We start from the raw sequence: 17,427 nt of genomic DNA, 5'->3' as shown, positions 1-17,427 counted from the left end.
GATGGATGAAGCCAATTACGCGAACCGATCGAGAGTTCACCCTTCTTTCTTTTTTTTTTTTTTTCTTTTCTTTCATTCATTCGTTCCTTTTGTTTTTAATCCCAGAGAGAGAGAGAGAGAGAGAGAGAGAAAAAACGTTTAATCCGTATCTCGATATTTCTTTATTATTGTTACAGAACAACTGGTAGCCCGGCGAGCAAATCACCGGCCGGCAGCAGTGCTGGTCCAGCTAGTAGTGCAGGTGCAAGTGCTGCCGTAGTTGCTCCAGGTAGTGCAAGCAATGTCGGTGCAAGTGCCGAACCACGCACTCCAACGGCTGGACCGCAAAACAAGCAGCTCCAAAATGTTAAAGGAGATCACCCCTCGGTAAAATATTTTCATTGTACTTTTTACTTTTACTTCTACGATACTGGTCGACCGTGAAGACCTCGAGAAAAAACGCGACCCCTTTCTATCCTGGCAAACCCGCAAATTCTATTCTTTCGACCTTACATTCTTTGCGAAATAATCTCAAAAAAGTTTGTAATTATTTAATCTTTTCAAATTCAATAGTTTACAACCTTTCCACAACAAATTCCTATATTTTTCCTGTAATAATATAGAACGCATATTGATAAATAGTAGTAAAACAAAAAAATGAATAATACATATACAAATTTCCATAATATTTTGTTTATTGCTTGAAGAGACCCAACCTATCAGATTTTGTTAAACACTGATATAATTCATATGTTTAGTGTTTCTGTCTTTCTCCCTCCCTCTTTTTCTCCTCTCCCTCTCTATTTATCTATTTCACTCGCCATTGCTCGTGGCCCAAGCATATTTAATTAAATTCATAAATAATGGATAGTACGCATTCCTTTCGCATAGTTTCTCGGTATTATACCGTATTAAAAAGCTCGCTGGGTTTACGAGAATAACCTCCGAGTTATCGATTCTATTTTCTTATCAGTTCTATCGAACCTGGCCACGAGCATTAATTCTGTGATAAAAATAATCTTTTAGATTTTCTTCGTTATGTCACTGTTATGACCTGACTGTTTTTAATTGAAGGAAAACATTATATGTTAATCGATAAAAATATATAATTCGAGAGAGAGAGAGAGAGAGAGAGAGAGAGAGAGAGAGGCAGACAGAAAGAGGAAAAAGGTCTCTTCTTTCGATCAGTCTTGGCTTGTCAGTTTTGTAGTTAACGATCTGTCCGTTCCGATTCGGTTCTCTTATTATCACGACTTTGATATAGTAACAAAATGTGTCTATTACCTAGATTCACCCTGTCATTACACTCAACTCGTTTTTGACCTTTGACCAAGCCATGTCCTGAAGACTATTACATTCCTAACGACAGCCTTTAATTATTGTTAGGACACACTTCATCCATTTGTCAAATAACTTCCAAATGTCAAATTTTCTGTTCTGTCGTTCCAATGAATTAAGTAAAATGAATAACTTGGTATTTGAACAGTCACATATTTTCCGAATGCTTTAATCAGCATACTTATTTATATGTAAATACTTCCTGAATATTACAAGCACGTAAAGTAATAATTCAAAACTCCTTAATATTAATCTTGATATATATACATATATATATATATATATATATATATATATATATATATATATATATAATATATTAAAAAGACATAGTAATGTATAGATAATCGCAGTTATAAAAAATAAGACTTATTTTCGAAGAAAATCGCCTTCTTGAAAATAAATCATATACTTACGATTTATATTTACGAGATACGTGACTATGAAATATCGGGTGTAATATTATATCGATAGTATCGCATTCTCTCCTTGGAGAGAATCCTATTAAATTTTTCATGGTCTCCCTGGTCACTCCTTTTATCCATATTTAAAAGACAAATATATCGTATCACCGGGGTCAGCTTTGGATGTGACGGTATACGCGTTTCTCCTTAAACCTTACCTCAACGATATGAATATAACATGTATTGTTATATCACGCACGGAACAATTCTTTGTTCTCCTTTTACGCAAATACACGAACGCAGAAAAAAGTTCTTCTTTGAAATGATGTGTAACTAATGAATTTAAAAACTACGGATGGAATCTTTTTTTCTTTTCTTTCTTCTTTTTTTCTTTTTTTCTTTTTTTTTTCTTTATTTTCTATGTCAGTTTTCGTCTCTTCGGACTATATCCTCGAATTTAAATCGTTGCACAATCGATTGACCGCATTTTAAATAGACGACGAACAATGACGCCGATATTCTCCCAGAGATTATCGTGCCAGAATTAGCCTACTTTTATTGCTTTCTTCGAAGAATATTTAAACCCTTAACAACGTTTAATAAAAATTATATAAGTTTTTTTATTATACCAACGTATCATATTTTCTCCCTAAAATATATTTTATTTACGAATCGAAATTCGTTTCTTTTCATTGTTACAGAAAGCCTTTCTGCAAAGCAGATCCATCTCCTTGGTTGATATGTACATTGATAATTCGGAACCCAGCGAAAGCGTCGGCCAAATTCATTTTAGCCTCGAATACAACTTCCAGAAGACCACGCTCATTCTAAACATTATACAGGTTGGTTATAAATATTGATTATTCTAAAACATTAATGTAGCCATCATAACAATGCCAGTTTAATAATCAATTCTTATACAATTTTTTTCTTTTTTTTTTTAAACAATTTTTATTGATTAATGCAAAATGTAATAGTATGATTTCCAATGAAATTCGTATTGATTAATAATAATAGACCAGTTGGAAAAAAACAATAGCGTTTATACGCAATTTTAAACTGTTCACTTTTTATCTTTTAACACAAATAAATGCAAAACAAATTCAATATTGAATAATAAATTTCAAATTCAATACTAAGACTTAAAAATTCAATGATATTTTTTAGAAAATATATATGCAAGTAACACAATAAAAACAGTATTACGTAATGTAACGTTTTTATCATTTAAATTTTGCAATAAATATATACGTGCGTACGCGCGCACGTGTATGTATGTATGTGTGTAAGAGAGAGGGAAAGAGAGAGAGAGAGAGGGACAGGGAGAGAAAGTAACACATGGACAAGTCGGTATCGATTCGTTTATGACTTACGTCATATCGGACATCTACATAACGAGTCTCGTTTGAATGACGCCAATAAACAATCAGATAAATAATATTTTGCAATTTCTTTGAGTATAGATAGATCTGCATGTATTGCACACACACATATATATATATATATATATATATATATATATATATATATTATGTATACACGCTAAATTCCATTTACTTTGTTCATTATTGCGATATGCGGCTGTTCATTATTTCGTTTTTTCTTTTTGCAATGAAATCGTCAAACAAGGTCGTCATATATATTATGACTTGACAAAAAAAAATGTCCAGTTCGTTATCTAAACCATATAGAAAAGATTAGTAATACGACTATTCATGATTTTATAAAATAAATATCAACTAAATGTAAATTGAATAAATATAATATAAACTTAATGAAATAATATTTAAGGATTCTTTCAAGTAATGCCATGGAAAATTTCGAAATTTTCAAATCAACGTATTGTTCGCGTTTCGATAAAAATTTGTGTGAATGGCATGCCTGTCATTCTCGTTTAATGACTAATTCTATATAATGTGAATAATTGAAATGATTATCGTAATTTTACAATAGTATTTTATCTTTCTATTTAGTTGTTCGTTTTCAAGAATTTAACATCGACTATTCGAAATTCTAATTAATTCTAATCGATATCGCAACTTAATCATTCTCTTTCTTTCTCTTTCATTTCCACATCAAAATACATATTAATTCATGTAAATCTTCCTCTCTCTTTCTTTCTCCCTCCTCCTCTTCCGGTTGATTTTAGAATTTATTGCCATTATCGACATTGAACTCTCGCAAGCTCCTTGGATATCATGATCAGCAGAAACCAAAATGAGATAAGTTTGAACTGTTTCTCTCTCTCTCTCTCTCTCTCTCTCTCTCTCTCTCTCTCTCTCTCTCTTTTTATTTCTCTTGCTGAATCGTTTCATGTCGAGAGAGTCAGCAAGATCTGTCAGAAACATTTTCGTTTCGTGTCGCCGTAGAAATCAAGGCGGTATTTCATGTTCGCAAGCTTGTAACGATGTTCGATAAGAATTTTAAGATCTAATTTATACACATAAAAGAAATCTGAAGGAAGAACTGTGATTTTTTTTTACTTTTTAAATCGTAAACGTGTAATAATTATATATCGTTAAAAAAGGATCTACGTTTAACGTGGATAACAAAAATATTTCTATTTAAATGCGATCTAATAAACGTCTGATATATCGTATATTGAATATATTCGATTTAGAAAAAAATAAATTGCCGACTGTTTCGTATAAATCATTTTTGGAGAATAAAACAGGATTGTTTCGATGTCATTGTTTTCGTTTTCATTCTAGTTTTTGGAATAAAAGCTAATCTGATTACGCCATACGAATTCTCTAAACTCTGGTTACGCTGTACCACGTTTTACTTTATTAAAACAAAAGTAGATGTTATTGCATTGCAACGTTATAATAGGAAGCAAGATCATTATCGGTCAAACATTTGGACATTTCGATATTCATGTTCAATTATTTTATGGAATCGTTAACCATCTCGTAAAACTTACTTTACATAATTAAAATGAATGAATATTAAATGACTAATATCGATTATCTCGCGTGTATCCATTGGAAATATGTTTATAATAGAACTGCACATCTAGCTTCATATAACATATATATATATTGTTTATATAGGTATTTGCATACATATAAATATACATACGTATATTTTAAAGATAAAAGCTTTTCTAACAATCGAAAAGCACTTGTCGTTAGAGTAAACACTTCCTATCCTAGCGATGCATTTTAGTCATCGTAATACCATTAGAAAGTTTTCTCGAAAACAGCTCGAATCTAATGAAAAAGTATCACGGGTTTTGCAAAAGAACATATATACTTTATCATTTTCTCTTTCTTAATATAATTATGCCCAGAGAATAAATCATTTAAAAGAGTTTACTCGTGAATCTCGCATTATATTCGTTATTATCGTCGAAGGAAGATTTATTCCTTAAAGAAAAAAAAAAAAAAACTTTTTGTTATCGTGTAAGAAAAAAAAAAAAAAGAAAATAGCTTATTCTCATTAGTTTATGTGAAAATAAAATTTTTTTTATCTATAATCTACAATATATATATATATAATACAATTTGAAGAAGGAGAACAGGTCTAATAGAAAACGACAACCTTCGTACACGTGCGTTGATTTTATAGAATAGGGGTGCCTTTATTAATTTTATTTCTGAGCATCAAAGATCTTAAAATATTACGCTTATTTTATTGAAAATCGACTACGGAAAATAACGTGTAATAATTATTGCATAAAAATATTCTATTAATTATTTTTCTTCTTCTTCTATTTATGATTTATTCTAGAAAATAAGATAAAGAGGGAGAGAGAGAGAGAGGGAGGGAGAGAGAGATGCATACGTGAAATTGCAAATACAACGTTTTCACAAATGGATTTTTGACGTCTTCGTTCGACCTTTTTTCTCAGGGTAAGGATCTACCCGCAAAGGATTTGTCTGGAACGTCTGATCCGTATGTACGCGTGACGCTACTTCCTGACAAAAAGCATCGTCTCCAGACAAACATCAAAAGACGCACACTGAATCCGAAATGGAACGAGACGCTTTATTTCGAAGGTGAGATTTTAACCCGCATTTGTTTGATATAATCTTATTTCGCTTTGTATTTCTTTTTCTTTACTAACTAATGCAAATAACAATTTCGAATTGCGTCGAGTGCGACAGAAAAGGAAAAAAAAGAAAAACAGAGAGAGAGAGAGAGAGAGAGAGAGAGAGAGAGAAAAGAAAAAGGAAAAAGGAAAGAAAAAAATTTATTTCCGATTTTCATCTTTTCTTTTTTCATTAAGCGGGTCCAATCGTTAATAAAATTCGACACGTGAATGATTTACAAAATTCGTATCTCGTACAAATATTAGATTGTAAATAGGAATATAAGCCGACGCTCGACGAAAGTTCAGTCTCTCGCTTCGTCGGTCAGGAAATAAATGAAATCGTGATTTTTTATTTCGACGAGCACCGATAACGGATGACCGGTTCGAAAACGCCTCTGAAAATTCGATTCGCGGAGAAAATACGACATACTGGTTCAATGTGAACAGGACCGAGTTTTTCCCAGTTATGATACGAAATTGTTTGACCATCTGTTAGAACTGTGTGCTTCCGTTGTTTTATCGCTCTTATAAAAACAATATTTAACGCGTTCAATGGTCATTAACAAAAAAAAAAAAAAAAAGAAAAAAAAAAAAGAAAAAAAAAAGGAAAAAAGAAGAAAAAATGAAAAATAAGAAAGAAGTTTATTGTGACACTAAATCCTTTATTAAAAAAACGAAGAGAAACGGACAGACTTATGCGAAACAGTTTGATACTCTGAAAAGTATATAAACTATGAGAGTATTCGTTCTTTACAGGTTTTCCTATTCAGAAGTTGCAAAGCAGAGTGCTACATCTTCACGTCTTCGATTACGATCGATTCTCAAGGGACGACTCCATAGGAGAAATTTTTCTACCACTTTGTCAGGTAATTTCAAAGGTTGCACATATCTATGTAGATATATGTTGATGTATTCTCTGTAATACTTGATACTTTTTATAGCTATATATTACCATCTCTGTATTTTACAATACTTTTTTTAGCCACGATAATATACAATTTTATTAAACAACATTTTATTAAAAGAAAAAAGATTTTATTTCGTTGTTATTTACCGTGATGCTGTATGACATTATCATCAAAGAGTCTAAACAGAAGATAGAAACAAAAGAAAAGAAGCATAAAAATACGACGAAGTCTATTTATTATCAACTATAAAGTATTACAATGTTCACGCAATATCATCCATCCATTTTTCGTTTTTCTATCTACAACGATAAAACACTTTCCGACACGATTTATACGCTCGCTCTCTCGTCTCTTGTCTCCCGTCTCTCTCTCTCTCTCTCTCTCTCTCTCTCTCTCTCTCTCTCTCTCTCTCTCTCTCTCTCTCTATCTATCTCAGCGAAGTAAGCAACCATTAAAAATGTTCCTCCATTTCTCGTGCGAACTGTAAGCTTCATGAATCGCAACGAAAGACAATAAAAAGCGTGAACGCTACTATGTAGTTAGATAGTTCACAGTACGATATTCTCCCAATGAAACATTCTTTTAAATTTAATTCTTCCTTTTTATCAGGACCTTTCACCTTATTTTTTTTTTCCTTTTTCTTTTCTCTCCATAAAACATAAATTCGTATAATAATTTCGTATGCATAACGAAGATATACTTTTTAACGTGAGAAAAAGTAAGTACTTACTCAGGTATGTCCTTTGTCTTATTCAAGGTTGATGACAATGGGTACCTTGGTGGATTAATTCGAGATCATGCTATTTTCAAATGTATGTTGATACTGTACCAGTGATAATTCGTACTACGTACACATTCATTTCCCAAGAGCAAATCTCGACTGTGTATTCTCTCCTCTTTCATGGATTGAATAGCGTCAATAGAAACGAACGTCGTACACGCATATACGTATGACCAACGTAAATAAACGACGATCCTCGTGATTTCTCTTAGGTAGACACACGCATACACCCACAACACACACCTCGTCTTTCTCGTATTCGCATAAACGATTTATAAGAAAGAGATGTATCATTCGATTAAAGATATTGCTGACGTGTTTCAGGTCGATCTATCGGAGAAGCCATCATTTTGGAAAGCTCTTAAACCACCGGCTAAGGACAAATGCGGAGAACTTTTGTGTTCGTTGTGCTATCATCCAAGTAATTCGGTGCTTACGTTGTCGCTCTTAAAAGCGAGAAATCTCAAGGCCAAAGACATTAACGGGAAATCAGGTAAATAAAAATATTTTTTTCTTTTTTTTCTTTTTTTTTTTTTTAACGATTCCCCCACCCCCTACTCTCCTCGATCGGTTACTATATAAATATCTTATTGTTTTAGATCCTTATGTAAAAGTCTGGCTACAATTTGGCGACAAGAGGATCGAAAAACGTAAGACACCAATATTCAAGTGCACTCTCAATCCTGTATTCAATGAAACGTTCGCATTCAACGTACCATGGGAAAAAATCAGAGAGTGTTCGCTCGACGTTATGGTCATGGACTTTGATAATATAGGACGTAATGAGCTTATTGGCCGTATACAGCTCGCAGGTAAGTTTAACAAGTTTCGCAAGTTGATTTATTCTAATGAAAAATGATCGATCAATGAATTAATATCAATGAGTTAATATCTTTGTAAGATTTCGTAAAAACGTGATATAGATGTACTTTACTTATATATCATATCGTTCAACATAATCGATTAAATAATAAAATTGCTTTTTGAATAATGCGTTATAAAACGCACGGATATGTACAATGTTTGGAAAAAAACAAAAGAAAAAACAAAAAGAAGGGAAAAAGAAAAAGAAAAAACGAGAACAAAAATTAAACAATAAAAATGATTTTCAGGTAAGAATGGAAGCGGAGCGAGCGAGACGAAACACTGGCAGGACATGATAACGAAACCAAAACAAACAGTAATACAGTGGCATCGTTTGAAGCCCGAATAAAAAATCAGTAAGGAGAATGATCTTTGTAGATCGTACGTACGAACGAATTCGGTCTCTGAGGAGAAGCGATTCGTTCGAAGGGAGATCGTTTGGGGATGACGACGATGACAACGACGACGACGACGACGACGACGACGACGACGACGACGACGACGACGACGACGATGACGACGACTACGACTACGACGACGCCGACGACGACTATGACGACGACGATGATGATGAACGCGCTTCGATCGATCGTTCCGTATAGAAAAGTTCAATTAAAAAAAAAAAAAAAAAAGAAAAAAGCGAAGAACAACGTCAGGGAAAAAAACGACGTATCCTCGTCGATATATCCATTTGTCGTGGATATACACACTGATATACATACGTATACGTACACACTTAAAGATATGTATATCCATATAGAAAAACTTCATGCAAACATTAATCTACAGACAAACGTACATACATTATTGTACACGTTCACACCTATATCATATGTATACTACGAATGGCACGAAGAAGGGACGAGCGATATAAAGAAAATTTCCCGATTGGAAATGAAGAGTTCGAAACGAAGAGATCGCATGAAAAGTATATATATATATATATATATATATATATATATATATATATATATATATATATATCTTGTAAGAGTTGGGTGAATGTGTGCGTGCGTGCGTGCGTGTGTCAGTATGTATGTGACAGAGGAAGAAAGAGAGAGAGAATGAACGATCCTTAATCGTGACGTTAATTGACATCGGCCATGGGTTGTGAAGTAACTTTCTTCGATCAACTGTTCCCGAGAGAGCAGGAGAGAGAGAGAGAGAGTGTGTGTGTGTGTGTGTGTGTGTGTAAGAAAAAGAGAGGAAGAAGAAGGAAAAGGAAAATCACATTTGCTTGCCGAATAAAGTAACGAAGAAAAGAAAAAAAATGAAGAAGAAGAAAAAATCCAAGAACAAGAAGAAGAAGAAAGGAATAAGAAGGAGATAAAGAGATATAGTAAGCTGTTATCTTTCTCAGAGACGTTGTTGACCGTTTTGTATTTTCGAAAGTACCGCCGGTAATTTTTAAAACGAATATTCGCGCGCGCACCCCTCCACCTCCCCCCGCCCTTGCCCCCACCCCTGCCCAAGTTCATTATAGTGAGAGATAGTTTTTAACGCTAAGGTAATTTTTATATATGAATACATTTTTGCTGCCGAGCGAGTAATTTTCTAATCGCGCATTGACGCTAATTATATATGATTTATTCATTTTTCTTATCATTTTCAGCTGCACATTAACATTAATGAAAATAGAAGAGTAACTGAAAGAGATGAACAGATTTTTTCAAAGAAAAAAAAAAAAAAAAACAAAAAAAAAAAACAAAAAAAAAGGACAAAAAAACGCGTGAAATATTACGAGCGAAATTTACGGAAAGTAAATTAAAAAATAAGAAAAAAAAAAAAAAAAAAAATAAAAAAATAAAAAAGAAATTACATTTATTTCGCTATTAAACTTATAAAAGATAATGTTTCATTTTATTTCTTTCTGTTCACGATTCGATTAAAAAAAGTAATTTCGTTCGAAAAGCGAAACGATTAATTAGTACGAAAGGTGAACACGTGCAAGCTGTCTCGGTTGTTTGATTCGCTCGAACAAAATGATCATAATTTTCGACTAATAGCTATTATAGTAGTACCAGCCAATACGAAAGGGATGAAAGATATATAAAGAAAGAGAGAAAGATATTTTTAACGAGAAACTTTTGTATCGAAGCCGGACGTGATTTCTCGGGAGGGGTAGGGGGACATTTTTCGAGCGGTAAATTGTGATCGGTGTACCTTATACACTTATTAACAAAAATACAGGAAAAAAAAAAAAAATTGGAGAAGAGAGTTGATAAAGGAAAAGAGAGAGAGAGAGAGAGAGAGAGAGAGAGAGAGAGAGAGAAAAAAAAAGAAAAAAATCTATTGTTACATTATACCTGATATTCTGCTGTTAATAACAATAATGTAGATAATCCCCGTCGAATAAAATTCGATTGTGAATTTTGCTTGATACACGCTCGCTTCGAGCGTTTCTCTCTTAACGGGACGTACGGGATAAGAGAAGAGGAAACGAAAAACTGAGAAAGGCAAAAGCTATACTCGCTATATAAAATATAATACAGGATGTAAATCAATTATAGATACGATAAACCCAACTTGTAACTGATTATTACAAAGTATTATAATGTTATTATCAATATCCGTTAAAATATTCGTATCCATAATTAATATACAATCCCGTATTTGGAGCGAATATTATTCGTGGATCCGATGCGTTTCCTCATTTCGATCGATCGAACGACCGTCGTCGCTTAGGGCTCGAAGATATCAAAATATCACGGGATATACCTGTATGTATATGTATGTATATCGCGGTTACGGTAAAATATACTGACACGTTTTTTTTTTCTTTTTTCTTTTTTTTTCTTTTTTTTTTTTTTTTTTCTTTTTTGCCGCAACTTATTCATTTTGCGTGTTGCGAAAGTGCATGTAAGTAAGGGATAAGAGAAAACTAATTAATACGTTCCAATAGGAAAAAAAGTCCGATTAAAAAAAGACAGGATATACGGTCGTTTTCTTTCGAAAGCCTCTCAAAAACTATTGTAAAAGAAAAATTCTCTAATACACGCGCATATTTTTACAAATACCTATTGAGTTAGCTTAACGAAATAGAGCTATGTAAACGAAGAAGCGACGTTGTACGTTTTCATAATCGAAGATCGATCTCTCCTGTCGCGTCTAAAATGAGGCTTATTGTGTGCACAAAGAGAGAGAGAGAGAGAGAGGCGCATTGCATACCGTAAGGGGTTAGTACGTAAAGAAAAACTAAATAAAAAGTAAAAGCGAATAAATTAGTCTATAATATGAATATATATAATATATATTTATGTATTATATATATTATATATAGATTATATATACATATATATATATATATAATGTGAGTAAATGGTTATATAATGAATATATTATATAAAACCAGTATTTCTGTGTTGCCAGGGAGTTCTGCCCCCTGGATCCCCGGCGAAAAAGCTTTGCCTTTTTCGCAATAGGTATGATCGATGTAGTTCTGTCATCGTAATGATTTTCTTTCTGCATAATAGTACACTCGTTTCAATCGTTCAGCTTTTATCCGTTAGGCACGACCGTCACAACATATGCAATATTTTAATATTAATAATTATTCGTATTAAATAAAACAGCGGGTCACACGATCATAATAATAATAATTGATCAACTTGTTTGAAATTTGAAGCAAACAATAATAGTCTCTTCATGTGATACAAAAGTTGTTTATAAAATTTAATCATATCCTCTGGGTGTCGATCAATTTTTCTTGCTACGAGTCTAAAAAAAAAAAAAAAAAAAAAAAAAGAAAAAAAAAGGAGAAGAAAAAGAAAGAAAAGATTTAGAGAAACATTACACCTACATTTAGACATTTAGGAAACATTCATAATTCGTGCAGAACTTGAAACATAATTGAAAAATTGTATTTTTATCGAATGTTACAGCGTGGGAACGCTTTTCGCAATGGCGATTACATAAAGAAACTCCATGCGGTCGTGCCTAAAAAATATTGGAGTAGCACAAAAGATTAGGTAATATTTGTATGTCGTAGCCTGTATACATTGTATATACGTATAAGATGAAAGAAGAAAATTAAAAAAATGTTTCCCGGTTTATCGATCATGTACGTTAAAATGATGGTATTACGTGGTGTTGTTTATTAGAAATCTCAAATTTAAGAAGTTTCAGAGCCCGGTCGTTTAGTTGAAAGTTTTGTGAAAAATTGTTGCTGTTAACTAACAGAAAAAGAAAAAAAAAAAATTATCTAGTACTACTATGTGATTAATTAGTATTCCGTATATACAGGGTGACACGAAGGAAACGCAGTAATATTGAATATTCGTCGTAATAGAATCGATTGTAATCGCATTGTGTGTGTATATATTTAAGAAAGCTTCGATCGAAGTCATCGATATCGATTATTCATCTATTTTCATTATTTTATGATCGGCGCATGAAATTAATCCGTACTGATTAATTAAATTAAAGAAAATAAAGAGAAAAAGAGAGAGACGTACACGTTGCATACTTTATAGAAAATTATTATCAAAATTAAAAGATCGTGCCAAAAACAAATTTTAATTAACGAAGTGCTTGGTAGACAATATAGTCTTTTTTCTTTTGTTTTTGTTTCTGTTTACCTTTTTTTTTTTTTTAACGAAACTATTACACGTTACTCGCGTACAATTTTTTCATTTTAATTTAAATCAAACATTACTAATTTTGACTTTTAATTTATTAATTATTCGACATTTCTCGTTATATCAAGGACATTGATGGTCCGTATGTAAATATTTTTAATTTAATTTTATTCAATGATACATTTATGTATTTCTGATATCACATTTGATATCATTTAAATATGATGAGTTTGTCTCTTACGTTTAATAATCAATTTTAATTAATTTAAATTTTGATACCGCAAGACAACGATTCGGTAGCTTCTTCGGAGTAGCCGATAAAATCTACGCGTACCACGAAGAGTAACACGTATACTGTGGCTTCCTAGGTTCAAATATCCTAGGCTTCTTTTTTCGTCGTGTCAAATCGTTGACCATGATTTTAACGTTCGTTACAGACTGGGTTTAACATTTTAATGCTTAAGTACCTATCGTAAATACGGAAGAAAATATCGTGTGTGTTATATAGGGATGCTAATTTATATCGTGATACATGTATGTCAAAGTGTAGGTATTAAAAACAAACTACAAGAATATGAACACGAGAGTACAGTTAAAGCAAAACAAAAAAAAAACGATTGATCGTGCTTACGCGATAAGTGATAAATGAGAGAGAGAGAGAGAGAGAGAGAGAAAGAATATTCAGTTGGCACAAAACAAAACGATAAGGAAATAAATAAATAGCCGAAATATGGTGGTCGGAAATGTTCGATGTTTAAAACTTTACATTGCGCAGTTTGAAAATACATATATTAGTTCTATAAGAGGTATATAGAAGAGAGAGAGAGAGAGAGAGAGAGAGAGAGAGAGAGAGAGAGAGAGAGAGTCGTCGAAGCAGCAGAAGAAAAAGAAAAAGAAAAAAAAAAGAAAATAAGATTTAGAAAATAGTTTGCAATAGTAAAAAAACGGAAAGTGAAGTGGGCCTTATACTATGGATTACGTCAATTGTAAGCAGCTTAAAAAACGATCAAGTTTTATCTCGAGCATGAAAGAACGACATTAACTATTGAAAGCATGATTATCATTATTGTTATTGTTATTATTATTATTATTATTATTATTATTATTATTATTATTATTAATCATACTCGGTACTAAAGGAAAAATGCTATTTTGCGTAATTCTATCGTCGTTGCAAATATACACATACATACTTACTTATCGTTTATAGATTTTAAGCTTCGATAATTATCGATTATTATTCTCCTTGTCTTTCTTTCTTAGTTTCATTTGCAATAGATCGATATAGAGAGCCTAAAGGATATAATTATTCCTCTCTCGATTTGTATATTCAAAAGCTACATGCTTTGTATATGTATATATACATGCGTATATATATATATATATATGTACATATGTATATATATATATGCATATATATATATATATATTATTCCTAACTGTAGACAAAACATACAATTGTCGTTAAATATATGGTAATATGAACGCACACGACGCTCACGCGTGCACGTATTTACATTGTAAGATCTTTCGCAATATAGCGTCAGCATCAAAATAATAAGAAAAATCTTATGAATGGAATGGAGTATATACGTTCGTAAATTCAATCGATTATACCAACTTGGTTATTTTTTCTTTTTCTTCTTTTCTTCTTTTTTTTGATTTATTCTCCTTTCGAAACATTACGTGTGAATGTATATAAAATTATATCCTACGGTTTTTGTTTTTTCTAGTCGCATTTTGCTCTTTGTGATAATACAAAAATTCGATTCATCCGACTAATCACCCGACGAAAAATAATATAAATATATATATATACATATATATATATATATATGTCTAAATAAATAGTATATATATTTTTTGCCTTTTTTTGGCTATCTTTCGAGAAATAGTCAAACGTCTTATCTCATGAAAGTCATCGGGCCTGAAAAATACTAATAAGATATCGGGCTCGAATCACAAACATACCTGCAAATAACGTTGTTCCACAGAATTACAAATATTTTTGCTGCGCAATGGATTAAGACGATAAAACAGTGAAAAAGCGATGAAAGACAGAGAGAAAGAAAGAAAGAAAGAGAGAAAATATATAGGTAGAAAAAAAAATGTAAAGAAAGAGTGAGAGAAAAGAAAATAGATCCTTAGATTAATATTTAAATGAGATATCTATTTCCAATACGCTACGTGTAAGGTATGTCTTTCTGTATGATTAAAAGTAAGCTAATTAAGTGAGCGCCACGTAAGTTTCCTAGACGTATCTTGTGTCCGCTAATTGATCCGAGAAAAAGAGTTATAAGATTTGAAGAAAAGGAAAAAAAAAAAAAAAGAAAAAAGAAGAAAAAAAGAAGAAAGAAAAAGAAAAACAGTTCACTAACGAAATCTCGTTTATTGGAGTAAATCCTTTGGTGCTCTCAAATTATCCATGCCTTTTCTTTTCTTTTCTTTTCTTTTCTTTTCTTTTCTTTTCTTTTCTTTTCTTTTCTTTTCTTTTGTCATCTTCTCTTTCCTTTCAATATTCTAATTTTCAATGACGACAAAAATATTAATGATTTATATTTTCATAAATGCTTCTCTATTTAAATATAATATTTCATTTTTATATATATTGTATACATATGTAATATTTTGTTTATACAAAAGCAGACTTGACAGCTGTATTCGCAGAGTCAAAAATGATTAGAATTAAAGTAGGTGGTAGATTAATAAGATGGAAAAAAAAAAAAAGACAAAGAAATAAGAGACGTTTATGATCTTCCTCGAATTAAAAGATTTATTTTCATATTTTTCATTTATCCTTTCGATATTCTTCTTTTTTTTCTTTCCTTTTTTCTTTTTTTTTTTTTTTTCACAAACAAATTTTCAATACATTCCGTACAAATATTAATGAAAAACATCGGATTCGATGTTATCCAATTTATTTCATTGATACGTGACAGAATAGTTTTATATAATTATTGTAAGTTATGCAAAGAGAGGGGGAAAAAAGTGACTAACTGTTAATATGTTATACCACACGGGTATATAAATTTACAAATAAATGCGGTAGTTTTTGTTAGATAAAGCTGATGGATCAGCTGGCGAGTATTAGTGTAAGTAAAGCGCTACTGCGCTTTCGCAGATTATTAACACTTACACGTATACGAAAACAACGATATATCAGCTGTTATTACGTACGAGTACGTCCCTTGCAAAGAAAATGCATATCCTCGTTGCTCGTTGAAACAACGATTGTTTTTTTGTTTTTCGTAAAAGTGATAAAAAAAGAAAAAAAAAAAGAAAAGAAGAAAGAGAGAAAGAAGGAAGAGGATTGATAAAAGTCGTAATTGTTTCAAGTAAAAAAAAAAATTGAAAACAAAAGCAATCGTAACGTTTTCCTTATCAACGAGACCGACGGGTTTTCGTTCACTTCGTTAAAAATATTTTCTATTTAACGTCGCACTCGCCGAAGGGAAGACGATTCGACAAATTGCATGCATACGGGAAAAAGATCGACGGTTTAATTTTGTCAGCTGATTCATGATACGATCACGCAAGTTTCTTTATAACTACGAAATCAAATCTTTGGAAAACCAAAGATTTCTTGACATTCTTTTTCCCCTTTTTTTCCTTTAGTTTATACGCACACACGTAATATATAAAAGAATAAAGTAAGATACAATGAGCTAAATGTAATAAGAAAAACGAAGCTCTGTGCGCGCGCGCGCGCGTGTGTGTATGTGTGTGTATGTGTGTGTGTGTGTGCGCGCACGTGCGCTGTGTGCATGCGTCGTGTGTGTGTGTCTGTGAGTGCGTGTACGGTTGTGTAAAGTCAAAGGAAGAAAATGCAATAAAATAGGAAAGCACAAAAATGTTAAAAATATGAAAGGAAGCCGTACGAAATCTGAAGCTTTCATTTTGTTTCTTTTTTTTTATTTTTTGTATCTTCTTTTTTTTTCTTTGTTTTATTTTCTTTTATATTAGTGCATACAATTCATGACTCATCGAAAATCAATATAATTTTGCTTCGAAGAAGAAACATTTTTTTCTAATTGTCGAAAACAAAAGAGAGAAGGGAGAGAGAGAGAGAGAGAGAGAGAGAGAGAGAGAGAGAGAGAGAGAGAGAGAGAGAGAGAGAGAGAGAACAATTATTGATCACCGTTCGACACCCGTGACATGTAAAACAACTTGAAAGATCGAAACAATGTTATGTATTTAAATAAAAGACCCTCTGTTTGAAAAAAAAAAAAAAAAAAAAAAAAAAAAAAAAGAAAGAAAAAGGAAAGAAAAAAAATACTACATAAGAAATAAAAACGGATTATCTCTGTGCGCCCATTTCATTCCGTTAGCATTTAAGAAATGCATGAAAAGAATAAAAACTTCGATTCCTTTCATCTATTTTTCTCATTTCCAATGATTTATGATATTTTCATAGAGATTCTTTCTATTTAGAATAATTTGAAATGAATTAATTCTTACATGGGAAATGAATAGAATAAACATATGCATATATATATATATATATATATATATATATATATATATATATATATTTCTTTAT

At 31.7% G+C, this 17,427-nt stretch overlaps 1 protein-coding gene across 17 annotated transcripts in view; it reads left to right on the top strand.

Annotated features, from left to right (window-relative positions):
- The window catches only part of LOC124949489 (synaptotagmin-7), a 112,048-nt gene extending 96,313 nt beyond the window's left edge, over positions 1 to 15,735 (top strand). For all 17 annotated transcript variants that reach the window (XM_047494603.1, XM_047494600.1, XM_047494604.1 and 14 more), the window contains 7 exons: positions 177 to 366; positions 2,423 to 2,563; positions 5,575 to 5,722; positions 6,514 to 6,623; positions 7,771 to 7,939; positions 8,046 to 8,258; positions 8,559 to 15,735. In XM_047494603.1, the coding sequence (XP_047350559.1) occupies positions 177 to 366; positions 2,423 to 2,563; positions 5,575 to 5,722; positions 6,514 to 6,623; positions 7,771 to 7,939; positions 8,046 to 8,258; positions 8,559 to 8,659 (1,072 nt within the window). In that variant the 3' untranslated portion in view covers positions 8,660 to 15,735. The remainder of the gene's footprint in view (positions 1 to 176; positions 367 to 2,422; positions 2,564 to 5,574; positions 5,723 to 6,513; positions 6,624 to 7,770; positions 7,940 to 8,045; positions 8,259 to 8,558) is intronic.
- Positions 15,736 to 17,427: the final 1,692 nt, after the last annotated feature.

The sequence above is a fragment of the Vespa velutina genome, chromosome 5 (assembly GCF_912470025.1).
Source record: "Vespa velutina chromosome 5, iVesVel2.1, whole genome shotgun sequence".
In the NCBI taxonomy this organism is placed as follows: domain Eukaryota; kingdom Metazoa; phylum Arthropoda; class Insecta; order Hymenoptera; family Vespidae; genus Vespa; species Vespa velutina.
This window is presented reverse-complemented; position numbering and strand designations above follow the sequence as displayed.